General features: G+C 37.2%; 1 protein-coding gene across 2 annotated transcripts in view; it reads left to right on the top strand.

Moving 5' to 3' along the window:
- Positions 1-18,623, top strand: part of EVC (EvC ciliary complex subunit 1) — a 54,099-nt gene that overhangs the window by 3,870 nt on the left and 31,606 nt on the right. For both annotated transcript variants that reach the window (XM_035547286.2, XM_035547287.2), the window contains exons 2-10: positions 25-135; positions 2,818-2,901; positions 3,431-3,663; positions 4,617-4,701; positions 6,863-6,961; positions 8,509-8,646; positions 10,587-10,745; positions 12,312-12,528; positions 14,242-14,390. In XM_035547286.2, the coding sequence (XP_035403179.1) occupies positions 25-135; positions 2,818-2,901; positions 3,431-3,663; positions 4,617-4,701; positions 6,863-6,961; positions 8,509-8,646; positions 10,587-10,745; positions 12,312-12,528; positions 14,242-14,390 (1,275 nt within the window). The remainder of the gene's footprint in view (positions 1-24; positions 136-2,817; positions 2,902-3,430; positions 3,664-4,616; positions 4,702-6,862; positions 6,962-8,508; positions 8,647-10,586; positions 10,746-12,311; positions 12,529-14,241; positions 14,391-18,623) is intronic.

The raw sequence follows: 18,623 nt of genomic DNA on the forward strand, positions 1-18,623 counted from the left end.
ACCTGTTTTCTCTCGGAATTTCAGAAGGATGATTCCCAGAGACTTCTGGAAAGCTTCAACTGTGATGAAAAAGAGCACACTCTCACAAAAAGTAAAGCAGAGCCCTATACTTCAGAAGAGGAAATGGTGCTGGAGGTAAAGCTACATTCTTTTTGGTGGATGTCCATTTTTTTTGGATGTAGTAATCGGCACATTAAGGGCCTTGTCCAAGCTGTCTTGATTGTAGTGGTTTGGAATTGAGCCCCTAAAAAGCATTCAGGAAAAGTGTAAGGAGATTGAGCATCTTCTTAGGAATGCAACCATTTCAGGTATTCATTTTCCATATGAATTCTTTTTAATTTGAGCTACTTGTTTGGACATTTCAGTCAAGATCCTCAGTTCTTTTTGGACATGGGCTTGTTTTAGTTTAAGGTTTAACATCCTTGATTTCAAAAGGTTGGTGAAAACAGTTCACACTATTAACATAGGAAGAAGTACATAAATACTGAAATCAGCCCTGGTAGTTGATAATGGATTCTTTTCTGGAGAAGTTTTATTAGAGAAAATTTGACAGTGACAAAGTTGTTTCATCAGATCTAATCTGGAACAAATACTTTTTCCTAGTGTCTCTTTAGGATATGGGTATAGATCTGGGTTGGATTGTATAGGTCAATGGAGGGACATAGAATAAATGAACCAAACCTAGTATGTTTGAGAACAGCATCTTTAATGTCTTTCTCATATAGGAAACTCTCTCATCAAGTACCAGCTGAAGATAGAGTGCAGAGGTCAAATGACCTCAAGTAGAAGGTACAGGGTTAACCCACCCTCACTAAAAAATCCAAATAACTCTTTCTTTTTTTTTTTTTGTGGTAATCTCAAAATAATCATGAGAACCAGTCCTACCGTGTAGCTTTGCCTTTCACCCAAAGCTGATTTTACTGCTCTTGAAGAAGCTAAAAGTTGAGAGTAGAAATACTTAAAAAATGTGCAGTCCAACTCACTCTATTATGCATAAATTAAATACATGCAGAAAGTGTCAGTTAAAGCCAGACAGCCTGGTGCTTAGCTTGTAATGAGGATTGGTTCCAAGACAAAGAGAAGATAGACATCATTGTAAACATTTTACTGTTGGTTTAAATCCTGGCAGGCAATTAATCTTCATTTCAGTTTTGTGATGAAGAATGGTGACAAACTATGGTTGGTCCTTTTCCTTGAGTTAAATTACAGCATAACAAGTGAGCATTGAATAGATTCTCTTTTGGAGTGTAAATCCTGTGAGAGAAATTATGCAACGATATAAATGTGTGAATATTACCAACCCTTTTGAAATGATACCACAGCCTTTAAAAGGTTATCCTTCACAACTATATCCATTTCCCAAACAAGCCAACTCATTTATAACACATTAAGAAGTAGCCTTGTTATTTGAAAGGGCTTTCTCCTGTCTATTTGCCAAACTACTGAAGTTATATGTGTTTTTTTTCTACTCATTTGCTCCAATTCCCAGAGGCTTTGGCTTTTACTGACATCAGATTGACAGTTCAGGAAGATGCATAGTTGGAAAAATGCTTTTAGTTAGGTTAGAGCACTTCAGAAGAACAGATATTTTCATTCGGAGACCTTCCACACTGCAATAATACCACAATTACCATATTAATAATAACTGTGTATTACTCATGCCTGCTGAGAAGCAGGATGTATGAGCTCCAGCATACTGTGACATGGCTTTATGGCTTTGGACTGGAGCTGCTTTGCTCCCAGCCATTTCAGAGCAATGGATCTGTCGGGTTCTATCCCTGAATATGTAGCAGTGGGGCTACTTAGTATGAGCAAATGTTTTACATGCTGACCCCTTGCTTTTTACTTTATCAGTAAATCCAAAAATGACTTCTGGAAATAAATGAAATAGAGATGAAAAGGTGCAACAATAAAAGAGTCTAATGAATGACGTGGTTTGCTCCTCTCTTCCCATCTCTATTTTTAGATTCTATTAGTGATTTGATATTTCCTAGAAAAATCTATATAAAGAAAATTATTTTAACAAATCAGATTCTTTCATTTCATGTTTAAAAAAAAAAAAAAAGGGTTAGAACAGGAAATCTCCTAAACCTTGAGTTTAACTATTCTATTTGTTGCATACAGCCAACCAACCTTTTAATTGGCCGTGCATAACCTCACAAAACAAAGCTGATTACCCCATTGTTCCAGTGCATAAAGCAGTGGATAGGAGAGAGGAGGAGCACAAAGTCAGACTATGTGAAATAGCAGATTGTATGAAAAGAATGAATTCTCTATAAAAAGTTCTTTGGAGGAACATGGGTATTTTCTCTAGATTATAGGTGAGGGTTGCACTATAAAAGCTCTTCCTGGAAAAATGACTAGTTTTGTTTAATCTATTGTTTCTTTATTTAAATTGAAAGGCAGAATTTATAGCCATGATGATATCTGTGGAGCTTATTCCTCAGTACTTTCTATTATTAAGATTATTTCAATCTCCCATGTGAAGTCTTTACTTGCTGCTTAAAGGGAAAAGAAAGGAAATGAAAATAACTTGTGAATATAATAAACTATTGCTCATTTTCCCTTGCAGGTGTGAAAAAATTCTGGAGCAGTGCTAATGACAGAGTTCTCTTTTCTGAATTTTAAACTCTGACCTGAATTGAGTCCTAGGAGAAGACTCCTCATGCCAAAGCTGAAAGTCAATAAGCATTCTGTTATCAATTGGAATTTCTGGGTTATATAACCAAAAGTGGCATGCAATACTTACAGTGAACAACCATCAGGTCCACTGCCATTCTCAAACTTTAAAGTAGTTTTCTGTTCTTTTCCATACAGGAAAATGAGTCTCCTCTGAACAGTAACATCACGGCATTTGCATTAAAGGCAAAAGTCATCTATCCTATCAATCAGAAATTTAGGGTAAGATTTTAGACTCTACTTGTAAATATTAATAACAAACGTTCTGTGTCAAAGTAAATTGCAGAATCAAGTACCAGAAGAAAACTTACTGCCAATCTGCTTAATAGGGATCTTTGTTTATGGTCCATTGACTTGGGGTTTATTCTGTAAGGCATCAGCTGCTTTCATCTCCCCCTGAAACCTGCAGTGCTTTACATGATGTCCAGTCCATTTTCACTGTAGTCAAGAAACCTTTTCTTCCCATTAACATTAATGAAGGTTGTATCTGTCCAAGGAGACACAAGAAACACCCCACAAGGATCTGCCCTTCAGTCAGGAAGAATGCCCCAAACAGATAACCTCAACAGAAGAGTGCTTTTCCAGGCAATGCAGAAACCTGTCAGGATGATAAATGTTAATTCATGTGGAAACACTTTCACTGTGTATGTTGTTTAATTTTTTGCTTGAAAGCAAACACTGCAAATTGATGAGATGTTTATCTCCAGATTGTGTTGTATTAATTAACCTTGTAAATTTTCTTTGACTGTAGCCTTTGGCAGATGGCTCGTCCAATCCATCTTTGCATGAGAATCCAAAGCAGGCAGTTCTGCCTAATCAGGTAATGGAGACATCTACGTCAGGCAGCCTGGGATCCCTTAGCCAGGGAGACAAGGAGGACTGTAGTTCCTCCACAACGATACATTCCACGACAAGTGATGACAGATTTCAGGCTCGAGCCTTCCTCAAGGTGACCTGCTTCCCTGAAGTGCTAACGTGTGAGAGGTAAGCAGTAAATCTGGCCTCGTGTTTGGTTGTTTCCTAGTGCCCTAGTGGTTTTCAGGACAACCAGTAAAAGTCTGGCATAAATGAAAGACTGGGCTTGTGTGCATACATTCACCACATCGAGACAGGGTTTTGGCCTATAGCCCTAAAGCAGTGGTTGGAGAGACTAAAGAAATGCATTGTGCTGTACACTGAAAGTCAGTTTATTCTTTATGAAATTTGGGGAATCAGAACTTCAGAAAAGAAGTCTCATGAAAGGAATTATCACTGTTACGATAAGGAGATCCCTTTGTTTTGTCTTGTATGCTCAGTTCACTCGTGTAGTGGATTGTTGCTCATCTGGAGCCCTCTGCACTGTACAAAATCAAGTCACACAACTTGTGTCTTGAGAACAGCAAATGGCAGAGGTCTGTTCTCTTTGTTTTAGTAGGAACTATTCCTGTCATGTCTTGATACTGTACGCTTCTTAGATGCACAGTTGATGAGTATGTAGAGCTAATCTAAATGGACTATCAGCTCTATTTTTCTTTTAGCTACACAACAGTGAGATACCCTTAGATGAATGTGTGTCTGTATTCTCATTAGTGAAAATAAGAAAATTGTATTTATGTCACCTTGAGGACTGAGGAAGGAACTAGCAATGAAAAATTATTTTCAAAATGTCCACTCTTATGACAACTGTTTTAATTAAAAGCTTTGTTTTTGCTTTGTTGTAGCCATTCATGCTTATGTTTACCATTCCTTTTTCTAAAGAGAACTGCATCTCCAACTTTGTATGTAGAGATATTTTATCTGAAATAGAAGGCAATGTAGAAATGAAGTGACTCAGCTGCTGTTCTAGAGGCAATGCTTTTAGAAGAATTTAGCAATTAAATGAAACCATTATATGTTGTTGCTCTTTTATGTGACCTTTATTTAAATTGATTTTAACACTTTTTAAATCTTTGTTTTAGTTTTGATATTAAGCTCTGCCTTTGCAGTCTTCTTTTAAAAGATCTCATGCTTCTTGATACTGAGCTCAGAAAAGAAAAACATGTGGTAGGTACTCATGTCTCATTTATAGATATTTGATCTGAACACATTAGTTGAATATCAGTTTAGGGAATAATCAACATTAACCACTGGCTACATTGGAAGTAGTTTAGCAGAGTTGTACCTTTATAGTATTCTGTATTTTTCCTCTCTGTTCTGCGTGTGTATGATCTTCACAAAGGAGTAAAATATAATGAAATATATTGGGCTATGAAATACAGGAGGCCAAACTGCATAATCTAACAATTTAAATTTTTATTCCAGATAATAATATATAGTATTTGGGATTCACAAAAAGAGAAAAAAAATAAAATGAGTTTATGTTTTTGGGACAATGTTTATACATTGCAGCTCCAGGGACCCTAAGTGTTTTGGATAAAATTGAAAATTCAGTTCAGCTGAATCAGTACTATTGTGAGAAGTACAATAGTCTTGATTTTGTAGGGCAAAGGAACTAAGGTACCTTTTTAAACCATAGATAGATACCTTCATCAAGTCACAGCATCCAAAGCTGACAGGAAAATAAAAGGATTTATACAATTAAAGCCACAGAATACTTGGTTAGGAGAATTGTTTATGGTAACTGATTGCGATCAAGTGCAGAATCAATACCATTAATGAGTTTTAGCACAGGTAATATAAATCTAGACATACAGTACATAGATTTCTCCTCCCCTTCTTTCCTGACCTTAGACTGATCATTTGTGATATAATTTGTTAAAAGTGCTAGGAATATTTCAAGACATGAGATTTCCTGAGCTAATTTATAAACAATCCTAAAGAGGAAGCATGAAAGTAAACCTGGAAAGCAATTTCACTTCTGATGGTTTTTTACTCTGTGAGTAGATGAGAAAGGGAACTTGAGATCAGCTTCCAGAAAGACATTCAGTTTGACTAGGGAAGGTTAAACTTGATCTCAAAGTTAATCATCAATTTGTAAATGAAGATAAAATAACAACATGGTGATGTAACCACAGAAACACTGAGGAAAAAAAAGCATTTAGCACACTTTGTGGCCCACCAGAAATTACCACAACAGGCTGGTGACTTGACCTTTAGCTGAAGCTTTGAATAGATTTGTATTTTCTCTAGAAGGGAACAAAGGCAAAAAAAGCTGGGGAATAGTTCCTTCTTTTTCCACTGTCATTTCTCTGACTTCAGAGTCAGTCTTTCTTAGAACCAGGTCTAGGAAAAGGAAACAAAACCTCTTTCATCAATGCTTTCCTGAATTCTTCACACACACACACATCCTTTTTGCAGTATGTGGTGTCTTGGTGCTTTGTGTTCAAAACTTGGCAAAATCCCATCCAAAGCATTGTCAAGTGAGATCCAAAACATGGCTACTTTAGCATTTTCTGTGCTGGGCAATAACGATAACATATTTCCCAGATTTTGCTCTTTTTTAATAGGTAAATGTGTTTTTATGTGTTTTTACATTAAATGTTAAAAACAGTTAACTTCTGCATCATCTGTTTTCAAGTACATGAGTAATATGCAAGTGGCTGTTAAATTTCATGTTTTTGCCTTCATCTTGGAAAAGCATCTTCTACAGCAGATAAGTAAATTGTCTGACATTCTAAAACAGTCAAGGGGGTAAGAGGTTAATGAAGAATTATCCTGGGGTTCAAAAATATCTTTTTGAAGAAACTAGTCTGACAATCTTAAATAAAAGAAAAAAAAATAGTCATACCTTTTGTAAAAGAAGGTAGCTAAAACTTGAGATGACTACTTTTGGGTTACAGGTTTTATATAAAAATGTTTGATACTTTTTCTTAACTACAGTTGAAATCATTGTAATGAATATATTAGTATCCTTCATCTTAGGGGTTCATTAAAATTTAGAAAAATGGGCTTTCTATTTTTAAGTGATCTGTACTCTCCAGTAAAGGATAGTTTCAAATGTGTCAGTTTGGTTACAAGGATATATTAGATTAGTCCTTGTCTTCATGTGAACATAACACCATCTTCCAGTACTCTTACTGAAGACAAAGCCAAATAATTTTTTGTAATGGAAATACTACAGAGTTGCTGATGGTGTTTCTGTTATTTTCTTATGACTCACTACAGTCTCAATGATTGACTTCAATCCACAAAACTTACCACAACAATATCCATATCATGTTCAATAGGCACTTACCATGAGTTTTGTTTCTTTCCTTTTAAATAGATGTTTATTCAGATTCTCAAAATATACCTCACAGACTTCTGTCATAAAAAGAAGATTAATGATGATTTGTTCAAGAAGATCCTTTTAATTCAGGAAAATGTAAGTGTTTTTGTTGGTTAATATTTCAGACAACAAAACATAGGAGTTAATCCCACCATCTGGTGCAGGCTGCCACAGCAGGCTATCTCACCTACTATTTTTAAACAGCAATGTCATTGGTAATCTATTTCAGAAGAAATTCAAAGAAACTTGCTTGTTAGTTGATTCTCTACATTACCTCTCCATGACCTTGTTTGCATTTCCCCTTTGCTGTTGTCTGAGGAGATCAGGACAGCTGTGTCTGTAATCTGTTAAGAACAGAAGTATTTTGTAGTTGAATCCACTCAAGTAAACAGAACACCATGAATCTTATTCACTCAGAATTAATAATTTCTAATTATCAGGTCTTCATCTGGTCCCATGAATCATAACTTATAATAAAACAGCAGGAAATAAAGTACCAGAAGGAAACTCAGGGTTTCTATCAACAGAAAATATACATAATGTCCTCTTTGTCCCTTTTTCTTCCGTATACTTTTATCAAAATCCATTTTCCACTTCTGAACCAGCAGACGTATGTATACAGTCTACATGCATTTCAGGTGGAGTCACAATACTATTTTTAATATTATTAGGAGGAAAAAAAAGGCTTTACAAAACTGAACAAAATAGGAGTGCTGCTGGTTCCACATTCCATTTTCCAGATCAGAATCACAGAAAAGTCTACGTTGAAAGACACCCATGGAGATTTACTAAACTTCTGTAGGAAGCAAGGCCTTCAGTGAAGTTATCCAGTGTCCTGTCAAGCCAACTCTTGAATATTTCCAGTGAAGGGGAGTACACTATTTCTCTGGGCAGTCTAGTCCAATATCTAATTGCACTCACAGTAATGTTTGGTTGGTTTGTTGTTGTTTTGCATCGATTTAATGCATTGACACCCAAAGTTGTGTGATATAAAAAATAAATGCTTGTTACGTAAGGCATGTTTAAGCAACTGAAGGATCATACATTGCAGTACCAATCTACGAAGTAAGGGCAGAGGAGGAGTATTTGTCATTATTATTAGCTTTGAGGAAAAATCATCCAGGTTTCAACGTATTGAAAAACTTGAAAACCCAGATAATCATGTAAACTACAATTTGTCACTTATGAACATTACAGGTATGTTCATCCATGTGTGTTAGCACTCTGCAAGCAACACTATCTGATTAGCATATCCGGATGCTTACCTGTACTTTTAAACACACATGTACACTCATAGCTGCCATGTAAGATGGGGCATGTGTGTTAAAATTAAAACATTTGTGGATAGATTCAGAGTACAAAAGCTCATGGACCAGTATTTACTAAAACTTGAGTTCAGTGGAGGTGAACAACAGTACTTAATAGTAGAAATGTATATATTTGTATTAAGTGTAAATCAGAGCTGCCATATACTTCAAGTTTTCTTTCCTTGCTGCTGGAAGTGCATTACCCAGAGAGCGAGCTTTTTGAATCCTGTTGTTCAGTTTCTTTGTCATATGCAAGCATCAACATACAGATACACCCCCAAAATTAGAAATAATATATGTTTTCCAGTTTAACAAATCATCTGCTTTTTTTTTCAGGATTTTGAAGAATTACAGAAGCAACTTGATTGTAGACTCCAGAATACTGAGATGTCAGGAGCCCATAATTCAGAGTACCAAACTCTACAAGACTTAGAAAGGAAAGAAAGGGAATATTCTGAGCACATAATAGACAATGTAACTTTCTAATTTTTCTCTCATAAAATTTTATTCCAATGTTATTCTTTGATGGGGAATGTTTGTTTTTGTTTTTGTTTCTTTAATGCTTTTTTAACTCTTGTGTTGACTAGTCCATGGTTAGTACTTCAGATGTCCATGAGTTCAGAAAACATTTTTATATTGCTCTGGCAGAGTATTTCGAACTCCCTTTGGCAGCCAACATTTTTTATACAAACACTTGTTTTATCACACTGGGTTTAGAGATGAAAAATGTCTACTGCTTGTCTGATGGTAAGATATATTTCAAGCCTAGGTGTATAGTCTGACTTCCAGGAATTTTATCATAGCACCTTGTTTTCTTCAATACTGTATAACTGAAAGAGTATTATGAAAATATAATTTCTTTTCAGCTGAAATAATTACTAAGAAAATAATTATGTACAACCTTTTAGTATACTTTGCATATTTGCATTAGCAAAGCATTTTGCTTTAGCAGTTTTGCACATTATAATACATTTACATGCTTTTAATGTAAAAAAGCTTAATTGTAGGCATTTAAAAAAGTGCAAGTTTTTTTCTCTTCAGTAGTATCCCTGTATCCAAACTAGCTTGTTGTCCAGAAAACTGGAGGTTAAAAGTATTCTGCATATTATTTCCCAGTATACCACATAACCTGGATGATAATCTACTTCCCAGTCCTGTTTCTGAGGTTTGAGCAAATTCACTGCTGATGAAAAGGAGAGACTGACAAGTCAGACTGATGGCTCTGTGGGCTGCCTGCACTGATTGACCACAGCACTTCAGCTCTGAACTAAACAGTCCATTATCTCAGCCTTGGGCCTTTCTTGTAGAGGAGTTAACATTTTTTAGTGTCTGATGGTTAAGTGCGTCACTAGAAATTTTCTCAGCTTTCTTTTGGTTCTCTGTGCATTTCGCTTTATAGGGGAAGAAGTCCTAGTAACGATGGTAGACCTTTGTGAGGTTTCTTTTGCAGTTTAATTTTGTTCTGTGAGAAGTTGATTGTTTAGCGTTCTGCAGTGTTAGTCACATAAAAACTCCCCGGCAGCCTTGCTGAGCAACATGAGGCAGTTATTCACTGATGGCAGTCATCCTTCAGTGGATCTGTCACTCTTAATGACAGCAGAAGCTTTTTATCTGTGTTTAGAATTATTTCCCTCTATGCAGATTCTTATACATCAGGACCTTGAACTAATCCACTCTCTCCCAGTAATATAAAGGTTTCCTTTGCCATATAACTGCAGAACTCACAGAACTTTAACATAAATCTTGCTGACAAATACATTTTCTTATCTTTATGCGTGCTAGTAATCCCACTGAAGCCCACAGAATATTCACAGTTGTGCACAGTCATAAGTGTTTGTGGGATCAGAGCCTAAAACTAGAAATTGCCCTTACAATAATATATTAGAATCGACACATGCACTCTGCCAATACTGCATAAAGTAGTTAATTCTGGTACAGTTAATAAAGTTATTATGTAGCATGTGGCTGTGAAAGGTTTTGATGGTGAAAAACAGTGAAGATTTTTAGTTTTCCTTTTTCAGCAAAAATCATGTTTGACTGGAATTCCTACTCTTATAGATGAAGAAACTTTCCAGAAAATAAGTTTGTTACCCTTTCTACTTTTCCTATTAACACTAACAATATCATGGGCTTTAGCAGATGCAGTATGTGGAGAAGTAACAAACTCAGGATTTGTTACTTCTAAAAAGTCGGGATTGGCCAAACATACAACATACTGTTTATGTGCCATCAACACGTATATCATCATACAGTAAATAGTCTCAGGATAATGCTTTCTGCTGTAATTAACACTGATAGCTGTGTGTAGTTGCAGTGACTTGAATCTCATAGTATACTCATATGCCTCTCAGGGTAATGAAATACTAGATGATTAATGAGGGAAAATGGATTGTTATTTGATTCGTATTCGACAGATGGAAGCTTTCTGGAAGCAGACTGACAAAGCCCAGCAGGTTTTTTTGGACCAATCAAAATGCTCAAGTGCCAAAGCAACAAAGATAACGATGGATCTGACCGAGAGGATGATTGCAGTAGAAGGCTTATTAAATGAATGCCAGGATTTGCAGGCAATGGTAAAGTACAAAAAGAAGTGAAAGTTGAGAAATCTGTAGTCAATCTGAACACAAAGCATGATGCAAGTGTACAGAGTCTGTCAGTCCTATCTTCAGAATGCTGTAGACTGCTTACTCCAGTTGTGTTTCTTTCAGCTTCATTGCAAAGACTTCAGCTTCTGTTGGCACTTTATAAAGACTCACAGGAGGGTGAACTCTCTCCCCATCAGTTCTAATTCTCAACATACAGTTTAGGCGGTCATGTTAGGAAAAAGTGATGTGCACGATATAAATGCAGCCAGTGAGCCAGGAGCCGAGAGCATTAGATCCAGTGTGAGGGAGAATCATTACCATGGGCATTAGGACATTTTTTTTCTTTCAAAATATTTACTACACTTTGACTGAGAAATTCTAATTTAGATTGAGATTGTCATTTGAGGGCAATTCTGTGTGTCCAGTGACTTTAACTGAAATTGAAAACCCTTAGCATCTCTTAGGGTTATGGTCTTAAAAAGGAAAAATACACTTATAGATGCATCAACACTTTGCTTTTTGTTCTGTTACCTTGTCCATATCTTTGCTTTGCTTTGCATAGGAGATACTGAAAGAGTTACTTAGAATTTATAGATTAACAGTACAATCAGAATCTGTCCCACTGCATTTTCTAGTAACTTGGAGAATAAGTGGATAGCTACCTTTATTTTGATAACTAATAAAAAGATGCAGTGATTATTAACTTGTTCGTTTTGCAGCTAAGTAAACCAAGCTGGCCATATATTAATATGATCTTTGCAGCTGCTCACACTTGACCCACGCTGTGCTTTTGTACAGTAATTCTTTCAAGTGGGCAGTCTTCAAATGAGGTGTTTGGATACAAAATAGAGCAAATATTCCTGCCTGAGGTCACTACCATTATACTTGCATCTCATTGCAAAGTCAGAGTCTGTGTGTCTCCATTAACTAGAGTAGTTGTCATGCTCTTTCCAAACTTACATCATTTACTAAAGTAGTTCCAGTTTCACACAGGAAATTTTGCTTCCTACTGTAATCCTGGGCTTCTTTAATAATGCAATGGAAGCTACTAGGTCATAAGCAGTTACAGTCATTTTTCATATATTTACTGAACTCCAGCTAACCACACACTTGATGGAATCCCAGCAGTGTCAAAATGAGATATGTGTTCTCAATTCAAAATAAAGGCATGCAGTTGTGTGCCATACAGTATCTTGAAAAAAGGTCAAGGATTTCCATGTTGTCCTTGTCTCCATCTTTACCCCATGAGAATTTGAGTTTGTTCTGCAAGCTTGTTATTGTTTTTTTCCCTCTTTAACATCTTGACATTGCAGGTAGTGAAAAGAGCAGTAGTTTTAAATTTGCTTTGTCAAGTGAATGTGCACTAAAACCTGCTGCTATCCTAAACAGGTCAAGATTTTCTGAAGTATTTAAGTACATCAAGGTTATTATCCATGCGGCCTTGAGAAGCCTTCTGAGTTTTTTGCATTGTTGGGAATTGAATAATAAAAGGACAAGCACAACCAAAGAGCCATTCTTAGTTTCTTAACAGGATTGTTTGTTTGTTTGTTTTAGGACATTCAGGAAAGGTTATTTAATTGGGAGCTTATGGTGAAAATGATTGATTCATTGAAGTCCTATATACCAGAAGAGTGTAAGTGTAGATTAAATATTGTATCAAATATTCTGGACCATTTAACTGTAAAGAATAACCTCTCAGTCCGACAAAAGGAAGAACTTTTAACAGACCTGCACAAGGCATTCTGGGAACAACTAGCACATTTCACTAATGGTGAGTACGTAGACAGGAGGTCATGACTTAACTAGTTTGGGTATGAGTTGTCATAATTTTATTAAGTAGTACAAAAATTACGGCTTTGGTCCTATATCCCTCTGTTTTAAAAACATTGATGAATTGGCCAAGAATTCTGTTATTGTGAAGGGTGGACGCTTTGGGTTTAAGCCTTCTAGGTTTTGTTCCAGGCATCGCTTTGTACTTACTCTGCAGTTCATATAATCTATATCTTATTTCATTGATTTGAAGATTGAAGAAGAGTCACATCTGCTGCAAGTATTTTTTTTTAAGATTTCTCCATTTACTGTTTATGTACTTGACATTGTTGGTGATACTGGCTAATGTTAGGAACAGAAATACCTAGATATGTGAAAAATGTTGTTTTATGATCTATTACTACTACCATGTGGAGCCAGGAGAAGGTACACAAAAACAGTTCTGCTGTCACTCTTGTTAGAAGATAATTTTAACAGTTACTATCTTTAGAAATTATTCTGTTTTGCTGTGTCAGACTTAAGATATTCTAAATAGTCTTTTCTTCTTCCTTGTACAACCATTCAGATTGCCTAGCTGTAAAGTATGCAATTGTAATGAAGTCTCATCTGACTGTCTTACTGATTTAAGGTTCTTCTTGGTGTTACTTTGGGTGTTACCTAATGTCCACTATGTTGCAAAACGTGCCCCCACCTTCTCAGATAGGTGCTGAATGAAGGGCTCAGTGATTCCCATCAGCACTCATGGAAAATGTTAGTATTTGTTCAGTCAAAAGCAGAATAATGAGAAGTGTTTTAATCTCACTGATTTTTTCAGAACCATATCTATTACTCATGGGCATACTTAAAGAAAACTGTTCTAGTGGAACAGCATCAGGGTTAGAGTTCAGTAAAAGAAATAGTCAGACAATACATATTCTTGTTGCAGTATATTCTTTCTGCATGCAAGAATATATCATCACTAAGCTTGAATATGAAATTGTGCCATATCTCAGGGTCAGCAATTCATAGAATCACAGAATGTTTGAGGTTGGAAGGGACCTCTGGATGTCATCTGGTTCAAACCCCTTCTGCTTCAAAATTCCCATGCTACAGACTAGCTCCACTTGAAAAGCATCAACTAATCATGTGAACAGTTTGCTGGTACTCACAGACTCAAACAACTCATGTCACAGATTATTTCATGGATGTTTATTTCTATAACTGGCACGCCTAATTCATCGTCTTCGCATATGTTCAGCCACTAACATTCCTTAAAAATCAACTTATATCTATGTTTGTTTGTGTTTTTTTTTTCCTCTGGTTTTGTAATGCTTCTCTTGTTCCACAGCAGAAATATCTCTATCAAGGCTTTGATTTTATGCAAAGTCGGTGTTTATAAATGATTATAAAATACCTATAGTCAGTAAAACCTAAATGCAGAAGGGCATTATTTAACAACCTCCTTATTTTAGATAGAAGTGAAACCAGTAAAGGGGAGGGTGTAGGATGGTAGTGAACCAAAAAAACTGATAGATTTAAGTCCCATGTAGCAACCCAAAAGTTTGCATCTAAAAAGACCATCAGAGTAAGAAACAAATTTGAAATCCTGTTTGGTAATTACTTTCCTGTTTTGTTCACTAACAGCTTTCCATGAGCTTATGTTGTGCGACAGCAGCAGATGCTACTTTCTCCCTGTGGAGTTAGGGTATCTAATCATTGGTGTTTTATGTTCCAGAATGTATCCAGCAAAGTAAAGACCTGATGCTGAAACGACTGGAGTGCCGTGCAAAGAAGAGAGAAGAGTTCAAACACAAACAGAAAGCTGAACAAGAGAGTCTCCTTAGTAAAACATTTCATACTGGAAATTTTGATGATTTTCTTAAGGTGAGCACTTAAAAATGTTATATTAGTTTTTAAGGCTATATATGCTTCAGATTTCTCCCAGTTCCATAAAATTGGATGGTTCTCCTGAAAGTCATCTACAGTAGCACAGGTAGGAAAGGGTCTGACATCCTATTGTCTAGGCTTGCCTGGGGTGTTTTCTTCCAGTGTTGGACTTGTCACATTGGAACCAAATGCCAAAGGGAGTTAATGCTAGATTGCATGTAGAAAACATCCTTTACTTAGATACTTTGTGTTTGGTTCAATACAGGAAATCTCAGGATGAAAGTATCTGGCCTACATTACAGGACTGCACTGATCTAATTGCATTCTATGAGTGAGGTTACTGAGGCTCAAAAGGCTATTAAATTTCACATAAGCAGAGGGAAAACTCATTATGAACACTGGCAGGATACCTTAGAGAAGGTTTGCAATAGATAATTTAATATGGTATACAGTGACCAATGTAATATTTTCTTGGCCATATTTTCTATAGAGAAAAATATCTCTGTTGTTACTGTTCAGAATGTATATAGTAAATCAGAGCTCTCAGCTGTAAATGCTGACAGGTGCAAAACTCCTGTAACTACTGAGAACCATAGACCCAGGTTATTAAAAATAAAAAAAATCAATGGTCAATTTTCATGAAAAGAAGTAATTTCAGGTTAAAGTTGTTATATCCAGCAGCGTTAAAATTTTGATGAAATCTAATAACTTTGATAAACTGCTATATGAGAAGACCCAGATTCCAACTGTAGCAAACTGTCAAAGTTAGTTACTCTCAACAATCTTGTACTGCACACCAAGTTCTATATTGTATGAATTAGATAATGCCATTACTGTTCTTATTTGCCACACCTGTCTGGCATAGTTCTCTTCAATACTCCTTTTACTATCACATATAGACAAATGAGGTTTCAGGCACTTTAAAATACTAGAACACATTTTACTTCTTTGTCTTTTCATAACTTGAGACAGATAATTGTCACACATTTTTGTATCCACTGAGCACTTGTGAATGGATTTATCTTTATATACATCACTCATAAACGTCCTTGACACATCCCAACTTAGTTAAACAAAGCTTAGAAATTGTGTCAAAATCTCTCCCCTACAAAGTTACAGCCACACAGCTTCATGCAGGAAATGCTCTATTCTGTTTGCCTTAGAAAGCTAACAGTTACACTTAGTTAAACTGTAGAGTAATGAGCTGCTTATGTCAGGCTAATCAGGAATGTGCAGAAGTAACAATTTGTTCTTTATGCTGCAGAACAGAACACAATTCTTAATGTTATAAAATGCCTGCGAGCAAGTATTAAAGGACAGAAATGTAAGCCTTTCTACTACCACAATGGAGAGACCCTCTTGTACTAAAACAGATGGGGCCTTGAGTCCAGAGACTCTTTGAATAGTAAGAAAAATATGTATATATGCAGCTCCCTAGTTTGATTTTAATAGTCCAATAATTATTTTGCGCAAACAGTCCCATTAACCTTGAGGAGCTATTTTAAACCTGGTTCATAGTTTCAGAGATAGTCCAGCAGTGAAGGAGTTGGCCTGAATCATCACCATAAGCCATCAAATACCCATCAAATGCACTTTTTTCTCTGCCTTCCCAGCGCCACCCCACCAAAGGGCTCATACCACCATGGTTACAGCCTGCACAGTAACTGACCTTTCTGATGGACTTGAAGTTGTTGCCAATCAGGGAGGTGAATTTTACAGTAAACCTTCTTCACATTGGTTTCTCCTGAACACCCACAAGTTAGATGGTAATGATTTTCTTGCTGCAACTCTGTTTTGTGTTTTTTTATATGACAGCATGACAGATTATAAAGTAAAGGTTAGAGTCCTCACATCCTTCTGTCTCCTTCATCTATGTTTCCACTGGGAAAGAAGCATTTTATTTATTTTTTACTGGCAGAAAACATAGGAATGATCCAGTGAAGCACCCAAGCCAAAAAGTCCCAGTTGTAGTAAGCCAGTCTTGCTCAGCCCTACCTCCAGTGGATATGCAAGTCACAGTTATGAAAGACAGTCCAGTTAGACAGAGATTCTCCTCTATCAGACACAGACACAGACACAGATTTCTAGGTTGGAAGAGACCTCAAGATCATCGAGTCCAACCTCCGACCTAACACTATGTGCTCCACTAAACCATATCGCTAAGCTCTACATCTAAATGTCTTTTAAAGACCTCCAGGGATGGTGACTCCACCACCTCCCTGGGCAGCCCGTTCCAATGCTTAATAACCCTTTCGGTAAAGAAGTACTTCCTAACATCCAACCTAAAACTCCCCTGTCGCAACTTTCGCCCATTCCCCCTCGTCCTGTCACCAGGCACGTGGGAGAACAGACCAACCCCCACCTCGCTACAGCCTCCTTTAAGGTAACTGTAGAGAGCGATAAGGTCGCCCCTGAGCCTCCTCTTCTCCAGGCTGAACAAGCCCAACTCCCTCAGCCGCTCCTCATAAGACTTGTTGTCCAGACCCCTCACCAGCTTGGTCGCCCTTCTCTGGACTCGCTCGAGCACGTCCATGTCCTTCCTGTAGCGAGGGGCCCAAAACTGAACACAGTACTCAAGGTGCGGCCTCACCAGAGCCGAGTACAGGGGCACAATCACTTCCCTAGACCTGCTGGCCACACTGCTTCTTATACAGGCCAGGATGCTGTTGGCCTTCTTGGCCACCTGAGCACACTGCTGGCTCATATTCAGCCGACTATCAACCAATACTCCCAGGTCCTTCTCGGCCAGGCAATTTTCCAGCCACTCATCTCCCAGCCTGTAGCTCTGCTTGGGGTTGTTGCGTCCCAGGTGCAGGACCCGGCACTTGGCCTTGTTGAACTTCATACAGTTGACCTCAGCCCATCGCTCCAGCCTATCCAGATCCTCCTGCAGAGCCTTCCAGGTTACCACATCCTTGGCTTCAGCTGCATTTTTCAATTTGAAAGTCTAGTAAGAAGGTCTTGAAATCAGAATAGTGTGTTCCAACACAAAAACTGGGTTTAGGGCATAGGTGATTTTTATTTTTATTTTTTAAATATTAGTCTGATAGGAAGACAGAAGTTGACTCTGTCCTGAGTTTGTTCAGGCTTAATGGGATAAATGAACTTGTGTGCATGCAGGCCTTTAATATTATATCCTGCAGCAGCAGATGCTGCTGGCTGGAAGAATAACGGTAAGAAATACGAAGCCAAAGGGAAATGGTATCAGAAACAACAACTCAAAAAAAAAAAAAAAGAAAACAACATACAAACAGGAAAAAAAAAAGCATCAAGAATATTGCCCTGCAATTTGGTCATAGTATCTCTGCAGCCCTATTGTCAACCGGTGTCTAGCAATGTTGCAGCCCATTAGTACTGTAGTCTGCCTGAGGTTCCCCAGTCGTGAACCATGACCTCTCTTCTTTCTCCCATCTTCACTGTTGCAGGTATGGCTAACACAGATGTTTCTGGACTACCACAGGGCTCATTAATGCGCAGTTAGGCCAGTGACGTATGTTACAGTGACAGATGTTCTGTGTCACAGCCTTCAGTCACTGCTGGTAGTGGAGTGGGCAGTTGTTTTGGCATTCGTTTCAGCTATCATTCTAGGCAATGTTATGAGAGGATGCAGTTGGGCATGCAAAGCTGTTTTCCTTCATGCACCAGGAACATATTAAAGCTCTCCTCTGTTTTTTTGTTTTGTTTTGTTTTCATTTTTCTTTCTATTTTTCTAAATAAAAAATAATAATTTATTTTTTAATAAAGAAAAAAAGCCACCTTACATTTTCCCACTTGCTCTTGCAAATCAGATACTGGATTTTTTTTCCCTACTCTGTGAATGGGAAAAGTATCTGTTAGATACCTACGAAGTATTTCAGATATTGGGGAAGAAAAAAGGACTAAAGTGGAACATTATGACAAGAGAGGATTGCTCTGCAGAGACAGAGGAAGATCATAAGTGCTCCATTTTCTGCATGTTCTGCTAACTCTGCAAAGCCTTTTGCAAAAATTGTATTGGAAAAGCTGCCAGGTCCTTGTCTCTGACTGAAATTTCCTATACACTGCCCTTGAACAAGTGTCTACCTCACGTCCAGGACCAAGTCTTAGATCAGCCTTTCAAGTGGAGAGCCATCTGACCATGCTATGGGACACAATGATCAACCCCAATGCAAAAGTCCCGTACAGTGTGATAGAGTTATAAGAGATGTTTATGTTGGTTATTCTGCACCTCAGTCCTGGGTATGATGAGGT

The sequence above is a fragment of the Cygnus atratus genome, chromosome 4 (assembly GCF_013377495.2).
Source record: "Cygnus atratus isolate AKBS03 ecotype Queensland, Australia chromosome 4, CAtr_DNAZoo_HiC_assembly, whole genome shotgun sequence".
Taxonomy (NCBI): domain Eukaryota; kingdom Metazoa; phylum Chordata; class Aves; order Anseriformes; family Anatidae; genus Cygnus; species Cygnus atratus.